Source organism: Drosophila miranda, chromosome 4 (assembly GCF_003369915.1).
Source record: "Drosophila miranda strain MSH22 chromosome 4, D.miranda_PacBio2.1, whole genome shotgun sequence".
In the NCBI taxonomy this organism is placed as follows: domain Eukaryota; kingdom Metazoa; phylum Arthropoda; class Insecta; order Diptera; family Drosophilidae; genus Drosophila; species Drosophila miranda.
The window spans coordinates 10231781-10250924 of record NC_046677.1 but is presented as its reverse complement, the minus strand read 5'-3'; the positions used below and the strand labels follow the sequence as shown (position 1 = coordinate 10250924).

The following is a 19144-nucleotide window of genomic DNA, read 5'->3' as shown; positions in this document are numbered from 1 at the left end:
ATAAAAATTAATAATAAAAATAGTTTTTTCGGTAAATATGATCCTTTTTATTTCTTAAATTATTAATTTTACTTTTTCTTTCATTATAAAAATCTTTTTTCTCGTTAAATATGATCCTCTTGCTTATTTAAAAAAAAAATTCATTTTATTTATCCTTTCCTTATTTTCCATAGTAAAAATTCCAATTAAATCGAAAATTAAGCTGGAGGTCTATCAGAGCAAACTTCCTCGGGTCGTTGGTGTTCCTTGAAAAGACAACGGCTCGGGGATGTTGCTTGTGATGCATTTCCATAAAAACAGCAAACGGAAAGTGCTTTAATTTTCTATAATTTATGTTTATCATAACTTTTGGTTGAATTTTCTTAAGTCTCTAAACAATAACCACAAAAAGTGAAGTAATAAAAGAGAATTTGAGACCAAAAGGAAGATTTGCTGTTTAGAAATGTTTTTAAGATGCAGTTCCAATAATAAACCACTTCAAAATACATTTACTTGATGATAAAATCCATCAATAAAACAACTCCTGCGATTCCTTAATGATTTAATACGAATATTGCACCAATTACCGGATCAATATAGGGTTTTCTTAACTCTTTAATCTTCCATTTACCTCCAGAAATACTCCTTAAAAAAAAAAGAAAAACTCAGCGACAAATGGCTCTACGGTTCCTCCTTCTCTCCCTCCTTGTCTCTCTCCCACTGTGGTTTACCCCAGATACACGTCTCATTGGATTTATGACAACCAAATTGATATTAATGTAGGAAAAACTCGACGCGCTTTAACAAAAAAAAAGGAAATACGAGTACGTAGAAGTAGGCATTGGCCCACAGAAAACTGTGTGGCACGAAGCAGGCAGATAGGGAGATGGAGATTTGTGGTGTTTGGGGCAAGGACACAATATGGCAGCCTGGCATTTCCGAGTTAACTTTGGCAGCATATTCTCCTCGCTGCCCCCCTTTCCACTTTTCCGCTTTTCCGACTGTTTTGCATATATCGCAGAGCAGATCCTGTCGGTGGCACTGTCTGGGGCGCGTTGTAAACCGCGATTAACGTAAATAGCATAAAAAACAAAAGCGATGCCCCACCAGTGCGCGGCCCCACAACGCAAGGCGAAGAGAATGTAGGTCATGGATGGGATGCATACGCCACAGCCTCCACATCATTTTTCCTACTCAATTTTTTCCTGCATTGGCTTAAGGGGGCTTTCCCAAAACGACACAAAAAAGGTATGGAAAAGTGGGAGTTGAACTTTAAAGGATATTGGAAATATATCCTAGATTTAAAACTCACTTTTTCTGCAATTTCTCAAAGTATTTTCCAAGAAACTTTTCCGCTTTAAGCAACTCAAACAGATTTTCACTCGCAATTTTCCATAGTTTTTATTTGATTGGGCAAAATCATATTTTGTGTGAATGGTGTTTGCGTGTCAAGGTGAATGGCAATTTGCATAATCAACAATTGAATGGCCACGAATGAGTTTTGCCGCAGAAATGCTCTCTCTCTCTCCCTCTCTCTCTTTCGAGAACAGCAGCTGCTGCTTTTCACTTTCAATTTTCAATCCCCCAAACGAAAAGCAGAGAGGGAAAAGCAACAGAAAAGTTAACCACACACCGCGTCACTTGACAGGAGGCCCCTTCACACCCCATCCCCCCCCCACCCCTTGAAAAACAAACTTTCAAAAACTCAAACTGCAACCTGCAACTGCATTGCGACAATTTCCTTTTGTGTGGCAGCAACACACACACAGCCACGAGTGTGCCCCTGCCTCTCGTATATTCCATTCCATATTTTATCTAGTTTTCTAGTCCCTGGCACAAAACTCTAGTAAATCATGCCATTTTATTGACTCTTTCGCAACAATTTTTACAGTGTTCCCCACATGGACTCTGCAGAATCATAACACATACAATGAGGGGCAGGGCAGGGGGAAAGGCCCTCTGCCATATGGCGGGGGGGAGGGTTTTTGCATATTTATGGGTGGGGAATACTAAGCAACATGTGGCACTGTGGCAATATGTTTCTATTAGCTATGCAGCTGGTAAAATCTGTTTGTGAATTGGCGCTGAATGAGGGGTTAAGAAAGTTGGGGAACCTCCTACTTTAAGGGGAACAGGGGAACAAGTGGAAGAAATAGAGAATAAATAGAAAAACAGATAATAGGGATTGACTACAATGGTATATTTTTTAAATTTCAACGGATCCCGAACGTACATTCGTTCGCTTTTGATGCACAAAAAAGATAAAAAACAAAAGTGTTCCCCACGTTTTATTTAGGCGATTCGATAGCATTTTGTTAGGTCTATATTTTTTACAAAATCTGGGGTTCATCGTGCTTTAGTTTTCATATGTTACCAATAAGCATGTCCTCGACCTTGGCTTAATCTTGTAAAATGCAATATATTCTAAAGCAATTAATTTATTTTTAAAAGAAAATTAATGTAGGTTTCTATCAATTATTTACACTATAAATGATCTTTATTGGAGTTCCTTAAATTGAATTAAGTACGCGAGAATTATTTACCATAAAACTCTTCATATTTCCTCAAAAAACAACTAAGTTGACTTTTAAAAAAGAATGTGAGCCAGAACCAGATACCGGCGTGGGCCGGCCAGAATACACCCAGTCGACCCGCCCAACAGGATCAGCTAAGAGGAGCTCTACCCTAGAAACCTGGACAGATAACTGAACCTAATAATAATATACCCCTCAAAATTCTTCAAACTTGATGACACGCAATTTTGTTGTATTATTTTTAATTTTTTTAAACCATTGTAATTATTCTGTGACTGTTGTATAAGTTGCTCTAACAGTAACAGCAAATAACATAATTGTATGTGTGATAATATGTTTTAATCAAATACAAATTACATAATAAATTTAATAACAAACAACAATATGTATTATTAAAAGTAAACCTATCCCTAATTAAACAAAAAAAATAAAATAATAATACATAATAAATTTAAAAAAAAATCTTTCTTATAGGAGAAAATAGTAAAGGAAAAAATGACTATAAAAATACCGAAAGAGCGAACTTTTGCTTATTTAAATTGGTTTTCAGATCAAAGTTAATGAAATGATATGCCAATTGGTTAAATAAGCTGAGTTTCAATCAATTTAGAAAATAATATCGGGACAAGAGTATATGGAAATAGACTTAATTATATGGCCTCGGTTGTAATATATTAAGCATTTCTTTTTAATATTTTCATGGTAGAAAAAAGCTTTTAGGAAAAGAGATTTTATCCATAAATATATATTCCAATATTCCTTATTATAATACGAATTTTAACTGACTATTTTACCGGAACCTGAAAGCCAGTGGAGGATATAGTTTAAGGTGAAAAAAAGTGAAGGAAGGCCTCAAAACGTCCATAAAAAAACGAAACACTTGAATGATTATTATGGTATAGGGGTCGGCATTAATCCTCAGTTTTTACTTGTCTGGAAGGTATACAATACTTTTACACCGAGATCCCTTCAATTTATTAAATATTTCAGTGTTTGTTACACCTTTTTTCAATGAGATTTTCACAGGAATTGCTTGAAAAAAGCACTCAAATTAGTGTTCTATAAAGATGGAAAGGCTAAAATTAAACTAAAACCTCTCTTTGCAAACATAAATCATGTTCTAGTAAATGTTACATATTTAAAGATTTAGAAACTGCCTTTTCAACCCAATATAATTTCCATTAAAACTTTTGCCACAAAAAGCGTATTACAAACCCTCGACAATGGCCACAGCAGTGAAGTGGCAATCAGTAGTACATGTATTTTGGTTTTTTGTTGTTGTCTGTTTTTCTCAAAGAAGCATGCCACTGAAACCCCTGGCGTGTTGTGCCAATCATTTAATTACAGACTGCCATTCCACGCCTCCACTCCTGCACTCCTCCACTCAAATGTTCAAATGCTCATCTCGATTACAATTTTCATCTGTTAATCGGAGTAGCAAAAAGTGCGTACGTAAATTTAATTAAATAATTAACGCCGAATGCAAATGACAGCGAAAAAAAGTCCAGCAATAAAAAACTGCATGAAAAACAAGAAATGGGCGTACACGTTTTTTTTTTTTTTATTTGCTGCGGAACCACTCAATCAGTGCATCGTTCAGGTTTCATTAAATGATTGAAAAACTGCATAAAATCCACTAGAAAAATTCTAAAAAAATGTTTAATGAAAAATAGAGAGTATGAAAAAAAAAGGCATACATTTAATACCTTTTCCAATCAAGATATATGTGGATATAGATCCCTGATTGCCTCTGACTGCCACACCCATTAATCTGTTGTTGTTTCTGTTGTATCTTTTGCAGACTCAAGGTGGATAATAATGGAGGGGCCTGGTGTCCCAAGCATATGGTGTCGCGCGGTCTTCAGGAATATCTACAGATTGATCTGCTGCAGGTGCATCTGGTGAGCGCCATACGCACTCAGGGCCGCTTTGGCAAAGGTCAGGGCCAGGAGTACACCGAGGCCTATGTGCTGGAATATTGGCGGCCGGGCTTTGAGAAATGGATACGCTGGAAGAGCAGTCAAGGGAAAGAGGTAAGAGGCATGGGAGATGAGTGCGTGATGACAGAGTCGTGAGTGAATCTCGTGCTCGAAAAAAGGGGAAAATATGTACAAAAACGTTAAATACTTCCCAAACTTATATTTAGAAAATATCTAAACAATAAAAGGTTGCATATTGAGGGCTTAAACCACATAAATGGTATCTATTTTTCCATATTCTCAATATCTTTGAGTCTCCTTTGGGTCTACAAAGGAAAAAAGTCTTCAAATTATAGATTTTTCTATGCCAAAAAATGGAACCAATCAAAAAGATCTCCCCATATCCCAAAAGTCTCTTTTTAACACCATAAAATAGCCTCCCTCTCACGCTCTCATAACCAAAGACATTCTCTAGAGCTTCTCTCATTCTCTCCCTCTCACTCTGTCGCTCTATCATTCACACATTAATCACGAGGCCAGGCCCATTCCCCAGATCCAGCAGATACGAATCTTAATAGCCTTTGGGGGCCTGCAAGATATTGCATCTTTTAGCCAAACAATTTACGTGCGAACTATCGCCCCACACAAAAGAGAGGCGAAAATTGCGTAGGTGTTCCACGAATCTCCCCATTCGACCCTCCCCCCTTTGCTCGATGGAGCGTTGCATCGATTTATTGTGTGCAAGCAATGGAAAATCAATTTTAACGCTTTTGTTTTTGTTTTTGTATCTCCGATTCCCACCTACACGACGTGCATACGAGTATCTTTGCCTCATGAGGAGACCCCATTTATAATCTCTCTCACTCTCTGCCTCTCTTGTGCTGTGTCGTTGCAGGTCTTACCGGGGAATATAAACACCTACAGCGAGGTGGAGAACGTGCTGCAGCCGAGCATCTTTGCATCGAAGGTGCGCATCTATCCCTACAGCCAGTACGATCGGACTGTCTGTCTGCGCGCCGAGATCGTTGGCTGTGCCTGGGAAGGTAAGTGCTACGGTCCCCCTTGCCCCTGCCACAGTCCCTGCCCCTGCCATGAGTTATGCTCTTAAACACCGCTATCCCTCGGGAGGCGGGATCCTCCTTCTCTCTCTCTCTCTCTCTCTCTCTGATCATTCAGCATTTCGCACTTGTTCCGTGTCTTGGGGCAGGCAAACAACAAGAAAATGTATCTTTTTAGCTGCAAAACAGGCAGAGGGCATATCTATTTAAAGATAGTCGAAGGGGGAATGCCCTTAACAATAATTAAATCGTGGAAAAACCGAAATATTATAAAGATACATCACAAATAAAAATTTTAATCTTAAAATATACAAAAAATCATTCGATTCTTATCAATTACCGAATTATTTAAATTTTTTATTTAGAAACCCAACTTTTTCCTGTTTTCTGCCGAACCGATGTACCCTGTATGCCGAATAGGGTATTACAAATATCTGCCAGCATGCAATCAGCCAGGAGACCGGTTATTGCTTGATGACTTTGTTTCGCTTTGGCCGTCGATTGGGGGAGCCCCCAAAGCCCCAGAGCCCCCCGAAACTTTAGTTGGTTTTTCCGTTTATTGTTTTATTAAAGATTGCAATGCGCCGCAGCTCCCCCAAACACCCAGCAAAAAATACTCATAAAAATTGGGCTTAAAATTAAGCGTAGAAATGGCTGAGAAAATATGACCCCACAAATCGCCTTAAACTGAACTCTAGATTCATTTTCCTTTACCTTTCAGAGGGTATCGTCGCGTACAGCATTCCCAAGGGCATGCAGCGGGGCATGGAAATCGATCTGTCGGACAAGACCTACGATGGCCACGAGGAGGCCGATCGGTATGTGAACGGTCTCGGCCAACTGGTGGACGGACAGCGGGGAAAGGACAACTTTCGCAATGATATCAATGGCTTTGGCAAAGGTAAGAGGAGTCTTGTGTATCGTGTGTGATTTGTGTCGGCCTTAGATCTGAGAAGGCGGCAGAGTGGAGTGGAGTGGAGTTTGCTCCCCCGCATAAATTGCACAAAAGGTAGTCCATGTAATTGTCACATAAACCAGTCTGCAGTCTGCAATCCCCACTCTGTAGAGGAGCTCCTAGACCCCTGTCTTGGGCATAAATGTCACATAAAATTGCCAACAACTAGACCATAGACCGTATACCGCATAACTAATGGTAGTTTTTGGAGTACTCTACAATAGTACTCTGTGTCCCGTCGCATTTGGAGGTGTGCCAATCCTCTGGGGTGCTAAATGCATCGCAGACCAGTCTGTATTCACCGTTTTGCTGGAGTGTTCTCTTAGCTATGTTTTTACCTCCATATGAATGATGATAAATCCCTGAATTTTGTTAATCTTCTCCCCCCCGCAGGTTACGAATGGATTGGCTGGCGGAATGACACTCTCTTGGGCCGCCCGGTGGAAATCACATTTGAGTTTGAGACTGTACGAAATTTCAGTGCTGTCATTATACACACGAATAATATGTTCTCCAAAGATGTTCAGGTAAGGAGATAAGATATAAACGCCCTCTTTAAACTCTCCTCGATCCCCCAATAAATTCTTTAAACACAGCGCATTCGTTCTCGAGTGTTTGGAAATCGTAAAAAGTAATAGCACAGACCCCGAACCGCTACACAGATACAGATACAGATACAGATACAATCCCCGTTTGCCAGACAAACTGGCGGCAAAAAAACGGAGCAAATAAATGCCACAGAGCCACAGAGCCAATGCAATAATAAAATAAAAAAAAAAAAAAGAACAGCGCTATTTTATAAACAAAGCAAATACGAAATCGAACCTAAACAAACGGTAATTGATAGGAAGAGAGAGGGAGACGGGGAGCGAGGAGGGACCTCAGGTGGTACTTGAACGGCGATAATAGAGGGGGGGGGAGCACTTGCTGGAGGGTTACGAGGCACTGCACTACCATTATCGAGTCAATTTCCTTACTCGCTCGACGCATTGTCGGTCTTTATCGAATGTAAACAAACCATTCGAGTGCGCACACATCCAGTACAGCGATTATATACGAGAGTATGTCTATATAAAAATGATTGGACCATGTTTATTTCTTTGTACGACCACAGACCACCACTCCCCCACCACCCCCACAGCAGAACTTGAAACAGAACACAATACACACAATTTTCAAGTCCATTGACCCAAATTACGCGACGTACGAGGGCCATGGAGAGTGGCAATGTGTTAACATTAACAGAATCGGCTTCAAAATCCGTCTACAAGGCAGAGCTATGGCCACAATGACAGATAAGAACTGAAGAAATTAGTGGAAAACTAAGGAATGGGTGGGGTAGAGTGTTCAAACAATTAGAGGGGATCTTGGGGTTTTTATGGGAGGTAAGAATCACTAAAACTCCTTTTTTCACATACGAATTTATGGGTATATTTTTGTTAGGAACAAGAAATATCTCCAGTCTTTGAAAAGGTGTGTTTTCGAGGCAAAATATCTATCTTAAGGGCATGATAGAGTTGGTACTCTGTAACACGACTCTTTATACTAGAAATCAGCGAATTATAGGCAGAAAAGATGTTCCAAAAAAGTGTTTTCTTAATATATTGTTAAGGTTAAACAATAACTAATGAACCTTCCTAATCTTAGCCTTTCTTTTGAATGTTTTAAATACTTTTTTAAGAAATATTCACAGATCTTTCATGGGAAAAGGAATGCCTAGGGTTTACTCCTCTATAACATACCAAAATTATATATTTCAGAATCTTATAAAAGGTGAAACTATAGCTTCTGATCTTCTGCTAGTCTTTAGACTTTTTTAGAATTTTTCTAAAGATTTTTACCCCCAGTTTTGTAATTAATGAAATTTAATTGAATAAAATCTGTTAAGTGTCAAGAACAGCCCACACACCGACACCCAAAACTTGTATGGAATGTAATAAAATGTAATGGAATTATGGCCCCCATTGTTCCCCCAGACTTCTTCTTCTTCTTCTTCACATTCTGCGGGCAGGGGGTGATCGCTCCTCTGGAATGTTATAGTCGTTATTGCGTCGACCATTGGCCAATTCGTTGATCTGCTTGGCGTGCGACACTGTGGCATTCAGTTCGCGCTTGAGCTTCATGTATTTCGTGTACATGTCCACGTAGGAGCTGTAGACCTCTTGGCCGGTCCTGACACCGGCTTTCACCTCCAGCTCCGGCTCCGGCTCCGTCTCCGACTCCGGGTCCGGGTCCGGCTCCTGCTGCGGCTGCAACAAGAAATCGCCACTACTTTGAGAGGAGCTCACGGATGGGGGACCCTCAACCGGAGCCCCATTGTATCTCTGATTCAGACGTTCGACGATATTCAGGCAGTCCTCGAGGTTGTCCCGCAACTGCTTGCAGACATCCAGGCCGGAATCGAGGCCGCTCTCCTCGTCTCGCAATTTATTCGATTTGAACATTTCGATTGTAAAATCCGTGACAGTCTCGAGTATCGATTGACAGTTTAATAATTTCCTGTTTACTCCCTTTCGATGATATCTTTCTCTCTGTTTTTTGATTTGAGTTGATATATGGTAGGGGCCCCCCCCTCCGCCTCTCGCAGGCAATAGGCTTGTCAATTTGTGTCAAATTAATCAATGCTTTTAGGGGCGGGGGGGCTGGATATATAGGTCGTCTGGGTTGTAACACCCTCGTAATTATGTACAACTTTTATCGTAGTTCCCCTGTTGCCAGAGTTTTCCTCTGCTCTTGGGATACCTTTTCCACATCAAAGTCGTGCCGATTGCCTGATAAAAAGCCACAAATATGTTGGGGCATGTGATTTTTGATAGGTTTATAGGTTTATATGGGTCAAATAGTGCATTTATCTCTTAGTTAGAACCAGTATTAGTGGAGATCACTCCCTAATCATCTCAAAACAAAACACACAATCCCCCAGCAATAATTAAGAGGACCACACGTATTCGATGGCCTTAATCGTGATCATAAATCAAGGGGGCGGGCAGGCATTTAAAAGAGCAAACAAACACAATGAAAGAGCTATGGAGGTGGATGGATGGAAGACCGACCCCTCATTAGAAATGCTAAAGACAAACGCCCAAACAGAAGGTCTCTCCAGAGAGGGCCTATCGAGTGTGTGGCAGGTGTGGTGGCAGGTGCCCCACACGCATCTCACATAATTAAAACACAATTAGCATAATTCTCAAAAGCTTATCAAATGCATCATAAACGGCATTTTTCAACCGCACAACCAGAGATCCTCCTTGTTCGCCTCCTCCTCGATGTAATTTGATGACTAATGGTACGTTTCGTGGCGGAGAAGAAAACTCTCGGCGCAAGCAAATGGTAATGAAAAATCATAAAAATAAGAATTATAGCAAGCGACGACACAGAGAGCCCCACATCGTGCTGCCACTGCCGCTGCTGCTGCTGTAAATTATGGGGCAATGGCCATCCATGGCATAGGCCATAAACCGAATGGTCATAAGAGTGTGTTGTGTTGTGTGTGTGTTCCAGAGACCAGGTAGAGCTCCACTCTACCTCCACTCCACCTCCATTGCCACTCCAAATGGCGGCCACAAATCAAAGCCTCACAAGAAAATTTGTGGTAATTGAAATTTTATGTGCCGTTTGCCAATTGGTTTGTGGACTTTGTGGTTAATTAGAGAGAAAGAGAAGAAGCAGATGGAAGAGGCAGAGCGAGAGCGGGAGATCATGGTCTGTGCGGCTAATAAGCATTATCTGGAGTGGACATCTATTTTGATGACTCTTATAAGTGCCTTAAGCCGTGGTAGGCGCTTCCTAAATGAACAAACATTAAAGAAACCCGAGGAAATCTCTTTCGGAGCCTGTTTCGGACTTAAATTATGAATAAAGATACAACATACAGACATTTGATGCCTATAAAGTTGGTTAATGGTTGAAGATTGAAGTGGATAAGGCAAGAGGGAAGCTATAGGTTTTACGATGCATCTATAGATATCTCTGGTGCTTATTTTCGATTTATGCATAATCTGAAGCATTCAGTGACAGAAAAAACTCTTCTTTTTAAAGCCTTCTTAAGCTTTGCTTTTCCATCAGGCTTTCTTGAAGAAAAGCCAAAGAACATCTTTTTCCGGAAGAAATTCCACCAGAAGGACTTTAAAGAATGCTCTTCCTTCCCTAAAAACTCTTTCTAGGGACTTTTTTCCTATTGATTTGACAACCAAAGCAAACCAGCTCTGTTTTGGACTGGTCTTTCTTCTAGAGATCGCAAGAATGTAGTTTTCCAAGAGCAGGTGGCCGTAGACTTAGGTTTTGACGCTGCTTGTGTGGTTTTTTCTCTCCTCAAAGTCGCCAAATAGACGCCGTCCAAAGGCAAAAGATCTTCTAACTTCCAACCCGAATTGTAACCCCAAAATATCTGCAGATCTTGCTGATAACTGTGGGATCTACTCTGATGATATTCTACCCTTTGGTGGAGCTTCTCTAACATTTAAATCCATAAGTTTTCCATAGCAAAAGAATATACATTAAATTTATAGGCATATTCCATATCCATTGCAGAATTAATCCCTCATTCCCTGCCATTTATTATCCAATATCTAATACCCTTCCGTTATTAAACTCCAGACAAAAGTTTTATTAAATTCCCATCGAATTTAATCGAACTACCATTCAAATCACAATCTTTTCGTAACAGACGAACCAAAAATCACTTTCAATCGATATTGTGCCCAACACCTTTTTGGGGGGGGGGGGGCTTAACACCTTTCGTGCCACAGAACCCAACACCTTTTGGTAGTCGAACGACTCCAACGACAACTCATTAGCCCTTCCCCATCCGCAGACAACACTTACACATCCGGCTGGCACCGGCACCGGCACGGGCACCGGCTTTGGGCAGCCCCTGACCAAAATTGAATTGTCGTGGAGTACCCCCCCTTCTTTCTTTCTTTTTTTTTATTACAAACAACTTCCGTGGTCTGGGGGCCATAACTGAACTTTGGCACTGACCAAAAGTGTCGGGAAAGCAGGCAGTCGCTGGCTGAATACAGAAAATGCGGAAAACCTTTTGGGATACGATGATGATGTGGGGATACTCTTACCTTGAAGATCGTTTGGGTTGTAAAAAAAAGAATTCTTCTGGAGATAGTAGGCCTAAAACTTGGATCAAATGTTTCCCTAAAACTATGTATACCCCTCTCTGGAAAGGGTATCTTTAATTCAGTGATTACTTTAATTATTATGCCACTCACAGACACAGAACAAACAATGTATGTGCTTATGAAAGAACCAAACAGTTACTCATCCATCGTGTGTTCCTCTCTTCCCCCCTCTCCCTCGCTCTCTTTGCAGGTGTTTGTCCATGCCAAAGTCTTCTTCAGCATCGGGGGACGACAGTTTGGCGGCGAGCCCGTACAATTCTCGTATATGCCGGACCTGGTGCTGGATCATGCACGCGACGTGACAATCAAATTACATCATCGCCTGGGGCGTTATCTGCAGTTGCATTTGTATTTCGCCGCCCGCTGGATGATGCTCAGCGAGATTACGTTTATATCAGGTAAGCGCCACACCACACCACACCACACCCCTACCTCCCCCCTACAGAGACCGGGGGCCAGTGCCTGTGCAGAAATTGTTTTATTAAAAAATGTAACACTGGCACGCAAAAAGCGCGAGGAACGAACCAGCAGATAAAAGGGTTAACTGGGTTGTCAGCCTCTCCCCCCCCCCCCCCCCCCACACACACACACACCCTTTGGATACCTCGTTGCAGTTGGGGCATATATGCTCTCTATTAGACATCTCCTAAAGCTGCATCTTGCCTCCTCCCTTCCGATTACGGGTTATATCAGAGTCGAGCAATCTCCTCCTGTTTTTGCAGGCCACATGGTGCGACATTTCTGCCACCTTGACAGAGAGAGAGAGAACGGGGAACGGGGAACGGGACTGGGAATGGGAAACCCACAGGGAGCGGTTTATTGTTTGTAGTTTAAATTAATTTTTATGTCCGTGTTGTTGACTTGTTAGTGGGGAATCGCCCCAAGGATGTGCGTGATTAAAGCTCAAACAGAGACAGAAGGAGAGCAGAGTTCGAAACGATTTTAAAGTGCTGGCTATAGAAGTATCTGGCAATTTCCCTGCTAGTTATTTGCATTCCTAAAGAGTTTAAGCATCCGAAAGGATCATCAATTCCCTTTTTGTACTTTGGAAATAATCTCCTTTCTCTTTACGGCATTTGCTTGCATGCATCTCCCCCTTTCACCCCTTTACCCTATAACCCCTTTGGAAATCCCCATGTACGATATATAGAGGGGCTCGACTCTCCGCCTCTCATCTATTCGAACAATCCGAACGAGCAGTAAACATAATTTAGCCCAGGCAAACTGCAAAAACAACAGCCAGACGGACAGACGGAGAGACTGTTCTGTTCTGCTCTGTTCGGGGGCAAGCTCTTCAAACATAAACTGCAATTGCAACAACTGCAACAACAAGAACAACTTTGAGCAATTGAAAATTCCCACTGACACTAAAAATTCGTTGCGCATTTCATTAAAAACAAAAAAAAACCCCAGCACAAAGAGCTTCCAGACTCTAACTAGAACTCTGCGAGTGCTACCTCTCTCTATGTCTCGATGGTGCAAAATATATTGCTACACTGAGAGAAACAGAAGTTCTTCAAGCTTATAGAATATACAAATCATTTTAACATTTTTCTTAGCACGTTACCGAATGCATACTGATAAAATATATTCAAAAATACTCCAAATATACCAAAAAAATACTGCTAATATACCAACAAAATACTGCAAAAGTATTGATAAATTTACAATACAATACTAAATGTGAAATACTGAAAAAATTAAATAAATAAATAGTTAAAAATGCCGAAAATATACTGAAATAAGTACTGTACAGATACTGAAAATAAACTCATAATTATCTTAAAATACTGGAGAAATACTGAAAAAACTCTGGAAATACTAAAATCAATAAATAACAAATACTAAAATACTAAAAATACTGAACAGTTCAGTATCTACTATCTACTACAGTATCTCTACTGACAAAAACTTAAAATATTTAAAAGAAATACTGATGTAATTAAAATATACTGAATAGATACTAAGCAGATACTGAATCAGTACTAAACAAAACAAAAAAAATATACAAAAATAAATTAAAATATACTGAAAGGATTCTCCCAAAATAAATTTATAAATTTTCAAAATATACCAAACAAAAAGTACCAAAAAAAGATCAAAATGAATCGATACGATTCTACAAAAATTCGTATCTATTATTGAAAAACTACCGTAAATATATTAAAGAAATACCGATCTAACTGGCGAATCGAAGCGTACAAATGTATATACCAGATACATTCTTCGCTTAAGCCACTATATTACATTTTCCTTTCAGAATTCCGTCTTAATAGGGATTCTATTTCCTAATTTTATTTATCATTCAGCAACTTCTTGCTAGAAGAACCCAATATTTTCCCTCAGTGCATCCACAGAGGAGGAAAATAGGAATAACTATGTCTGCGATGTGTGCGTGTGTGTGTGTGTGTAGGCTATGAACCAATTTTTACTTAACTCTGGGATGAGTACTCGTACGAGAGTACAAGGGGGGAATAGGAGCGGAGCTCCTGGTGGCTTTGTTTTCCCTGCTCTGCCCGTGTGCCGTGTGCCCTGTGCCGTGTGCAATTGTGCATACAGTGATACAAAGCAGGCGAAGGACTCTAAAGGGAGGAAAAGGAATGTGCATTGCAACAGGGACAGAGAGGAAACGGAAGAGCTCTCACACACACACACACACACAGTCGTGCGAGCAGCAGCAGCTTCGACTTTGCCACGCATATGCTTCACTAGAAACACTAGAACCCAGGAGCAGTAGAGGCAGAACCAAAGCACAAGGATATTGTGAAAATTAAATGAGTTGCATTACTTTTGTGCATTTGAAATTTGCAACTCAATGAGCAGTGCAGTGCCGTGCAGTGTCGAGACCCTCTGAAGGAGGATATGGGGACTGAGAGGATTGGTTAAGGGCTGCCAATCGCAGGAGAGTACATCGTGCTTTCCTGCCTTCCTGGCTTCCTGCTTTCCCTGCTTTTCTCTCCTCCTTTTGCATAATAAAGCAGTGCTTTCCTTTTTGCTGCTGGCTGCTCGAAATAGTTTGATGTCCGATAATGAGGTTTTTGGTCCAGCAGATATATTTGCATCTGTCGAAGGGGTTTTTTCAAGATTTACAGGTATCTAAGAGGGACTTAAAGGGGTTTTGCTTAGTTACAGATACTTTTGGATGGTTTGAATTCCTTTTAAAAAAGCTAAAGGGTATTCCCCATTTTATTCTTCTACACTTTATGGAAATTTTCATCTGTTGTTTGGGTTTTTCCTTCCATTGGCTCTGCTGCTTCGTTGCAGATTTATTTTCCATGGCATTTCCGCTGCAGTTTTCCCCTCCCCGCCTGTGCTGCTCTCTTTGTTTCCCTTCCCCTTGGCGTATTTAAGCCATGGCAAGTGCTTTTGCCTTTGTAAATCAATAACATTGCATCTGCATATAGCACTCGTATCTGTATCTCTGTGTCTTATTTCCTGCTTGGATTTTTTGTTTGTTTTTGTCTCTCTTTGGGATTTTGATGCATTTGGCATTCAGTCATTGAGTCATTCCGTCATTCAGTCATTCGTGCAGGAATTCATTTCAATAACTTCGCTGCTGCCGCCGCTGCCGCCGCTGCTGCTGTTCCGCTTTAAATCCTTGTGCAATTTGCCTCGCTTAATCCTTTCTAATTGAAAATCGCTTTGTATGCGAATGTGAGAGCGATATGGACGAGCGCTGTGTGTGATATCCGATGCAGAGACATCTCCATAGAAAATCCCCTTCTGGCTCCACTCCACCTCCACTCCACTCTCCTCAGCTCAATTCAATTGATTCTCCTGATGCTTCCACCCATTTTCTTCATCATCTCTGCCCTTGAGAGCACTGGAGCATCATTTTGGCGTTTTACGAATAGAATTTCATCTCGTAATTTGCTTAATGGCAGCAGCAGCAGCATCAGTAGTGGCATTGCTTTGATATTGAAAAAGCATTAAGGCTGCTAAATGTATAATTTTCAAGTGGTTCCAAGAGGCCAAGGATACTGCCAGACAATGAGCTTCTTCTGGGAGGTTGTAGTGCAGATTATCTCTTAATTAGAGCAGATTTTTCTCAGAATATTTATCTTATTATTACAGAAAATTCTGTGGCAGGAAAAGGTCATTGGGGATGCAATTAAAAGATTTTCTGATGCGCAGAATTCTTGCCATTTTCAGGGGTGTTTTTTTTCGATTAAAAGAGTCCTTTCAGTGTTTGAATGTGAAAGAAAGTTAGAGAAAAGCTATATTTTCTTAATTTTGTACAGATGATAAAATTTCTATAATTTTTGGCTATTAGGTAGAAAATATAACAATCTATTCAGGTTTTATAGGCTTTGTTTTGATCCAAAGGGTATTTTTCAATATTTCTGCTAAAGGAAATCGAGAAGAGTGGAAGGTTTAAAGTTCTGGGAACTTGTTTTCTTCATTCTGGATAAGTTTCTCCTAATTTGGGTTCCAGAAACATGTAGGATGGTCTGTTGAAGGATCTGGAAGCATATTTTCTTAATTTTTATGGCAAATTGCGATATTTTGTGGCATTCAGCTGAAGCCTAACCCTGGTTAATAGTAGTTGTTATTGCATTGCACAAAGGTATACAAAATCAGATGAAGAATATATATTTGTGTGTGGAATATGCTTCCCCCCGACTTTAAAGAATAATTTAGAATTCTAATCATTCATATGGCATTCCATAGTTCTCTAAACATCAAAATTTGTACTCTCGGGGGGGGGGGGGGGGGGGCCACACATTAACATACTCGTATATTTCCAGTTAACTTCATCCAACATATGACGCTCCTCAAAATTTGGTTAGCTAATGCCGTAGGATCCTACAGCATCCCGCCCTGGAAAATGTTCCCATTTTGCCAGACACTTTTCCGGGGGAAAACAAAACATTTTCCACCGTCGTCGCTATTTGCATAGCAAATTCAAACACACAGAAAAGTAAACGAAAAACAAAAACTTTTGTTGCCAAAGAAAATAGACGACCCTCACCCCCCCAAAAAAAAGGGAAGGGAAAGGGAAAGGGAAGGAGGTTTGACGTTCCAGCCAACAGAAAACAAACTCAAAATCAATGCCAAGAGCTGAAAAAAATTTGCATTTCCCTCAAGAGTTTTTTTTTCTTCCCGAATTTATACTAAAAATTGTCCGTTTTCCGTTTTTGTTTTTAAATATCGAAGAGGAGGGGAGGGGCCGAGGATCCGGAGTATTTTTTGGGGGAAAGTTAAACAAACGCTCGAGGCGGAAATGCAGTCCGAAACGTAACGGAGAAAGGATATAGAAAAACAGAGTCAACAGAGTCCCCAATCCTCCCCCCCTGCCCCCTTTCCGATGGGTAAACATTTCTGGGGATATCCTATCCTATCGATATTGTTGCTGCTGCTGTTATTGACGACTGTCTGGCGTTTTTCCGATGGTTTTATTCGTTCTGTTTTTCTGTTTTTGTCTGCGTCGGGGAGCAAAATGTCAACACCGATGGCAAACAATCCGATGGCATACGCTTGAACGCCTTAAAGTTGGAGTATCGCATCGTTTCCGCCGTGGCTGCCGCTGCCGGCACTGCACCTAAAAGTATGCAGCACTAATTGGCACTCAACTTGTTTCTGCTCTTGTGATACCCAGCAGTCCGTGAAGTTCGGTTCGAACGTAGGGCATGATGGGCACACTGTACGGCGTGGGGTCTGTGGCAGAGGCTATAAGGCATTTCTGATCTATTTAGTGTGGATAGCGCACTCCATACAGTGCCGTTCATCGGTATATATACATATATTTTATATCTCGGAAAATCTATAATCTATTCTTTGCAAATCGTTTAAAAAAGCGTATGAGAAACCATAAAATAATGCTTTATTAAATACTAAAATAAACTAGAACAAACACAAAAAATAAAATATTTAAAACAATAAATAAATAATAACAATAAATAATTAATAAAATAAATATCACAAAATCTAATGGGAAATTCCAAGCAATGCGACACTAAAAAATACTAGAAAATTAATACTAAATAATACAAATAGTTAATGCCAAATAATACTAAAAAAATTAAAATCAGAAAAATACTTAAAGAAAACAAAAATTTAACATCTCTTAATAATCAAAAAAAAATTTAAAAAAATACCAAATAATACTAGAAGAAAAAAAACCAAAAATGTTTAATTAATAATCAAAAGAAAAAAATTATTTTCTAAAAAATCTCCTAATAGGATCGCGCTGATAAAATAACAAAAGAAAATACTAAATAAATACCTAAAATAATATATTCTAATACTTTTGTTTCTTTTCATTATAAAACTTTTAAAATTTATTAATAACTAATTAGTATTTAATATTTGAAAAAATACCAAAAAATACAGCGGCTTAAGTGCCACAAAAGAATAGGCGAAAAATACTAAAGAAATGGCTCAAAATTATGTACTTTGTACCCTACTTAGTTGTCTGTTAATGCAATGCAAAAATTACCATTTTTAATGGATTCCCATAAATACGGAGATTTTTTTAAGATTATACAAAAATTAAAAAAGAGGTTAAGAGGATCCTATACTTGGGTATCCCCATAGTCGATGCACTCGACTTTTTGCTCCTGTTTTCCTTCTTCATCCTATCCTATTCTTTGCCACTCATCAACGTCGACATGGTCCTCGTCTTTGTCGTCTCCGTCTCCGACTACATCTTCTCCGTCGTTGTCGTCGTCGTAGTCGTAGCCAGGCGCTGATATGACATGAAGAGCTTGCTCATTTATCATCATAATAATCGCTCTCCATGGCTCTGCCGCCCACCACCCCCTAATTGCTGGTGGAGACCCATTAGCCGTGGCAGTATATCAAGGCAGAGGGGCAGCTGTCACACAGCCACTGCCACTGCCACGCCTCCGCTATCCTCATCATCATCATCATCTTCATGCCACCTGGCGGCGGCTGGCGGCGGCTGTCGTCTTCTGCTGCATTTCGCCACTTGGCTTGCAAATTTCTCGCTGTATCTTTCCCTCTACATCTCCCCCCGTGTACTGTAAGATACTGTCCTTAGCCTCAAGTCTTAACCTACATTCTTTGGCTCTCGCTCTCTTCTCTTATCCACTTGCAGTGCCCGTGGTCGGCAATTTCACGGATGAGGGCCTGCTCAATGGCATCAGACAGCCGTCGGACACATCGGAGTATCCGCTGCAGCGCGATGAAGTCGGCCGAGCGGTCAGCAGCGGCGAAAGGAGCCAACATACCACCCAAGGTAAGTGGAGTGATTTGAGTTGATGGATTCGATTCCGCCGTAGTAGTAGTCCAGGCATTTGCTGATTAATTGTGGTTTTAGTTCTCTGTAACTGAATTAGCGAAGGTAGCGGATGGTAGGGGAAATTACTTGATGAGAGGTGGTGCCTTTTCTGTCAGAAAACTTCCTGTATCCTGGATCCACCAAAACCCACAGAGCCACCATCACCTTTAATTATTTTCCTCTATTAAAACTACCTTTTAACCCAAAATAAAAGTTTACAAGAGAGCTGGAAAGTTTTCCCTCGAATATTACTACTTAGAGCCGCACTCTCATTAGCCCCAGAAGCAGGGCAGAGCCGCAGGGCAGAGCCGCAGGGCAGAGCCG

At 40.4% G+C, this 19144-nt stretch overlaps 2 protein-coding genes across 3 annotated transcripts in view; one reads left to right on the top strand and one right to left on the bottom strand.

Moving 5' to 3' along the window:
* Window positions 1-19144, top strand: part of LOC108162126 (discoidin domain-containing receptor 2) — a 156055-nt gene that overhangs the window by 64967 nt on the left and 71944 nt on the right. For both annotated transcript variants that reach the window (XM_017296703.2, XM_017296706.2), the window contains exons 4-9: window positions 4315-4546; window positions 5328-5475; window positions 6212-6391; window positions 6839-6972; window positions 11768-11975; window positions 18638-18778. In XM_017296703.2, coding sequence (XP_017152192.1) covers window positions 4315-4546; window positions 5328-5475; window positions 6212-6391; window positions 6839-6972; window positions 11768-11975; window positions 18638-18778 — 1043 coding nt within the window. The remainder of the gene's footprint in view (window positions 1-4314; window positions 4547-5327; window positions 5476-6211; window positions 6392-6838; window positions 6973-11767; window positions 11976-18637; window positions 18779-19144) is intronic.
* On the bottom strand, window positions 8260-8993 carry LOC108162145. Its single transcript, XM_017296726.2, has one exon. It carries the CDS (start codon window positions 8887-8889, stop codon window positions 8440-8442), a length of 450 nt encoding a protein of 149 aa, XP_017152215.1. The 5' UTR covers window positions 8890-8993; the 3' UTR covers window positions 8260-8439.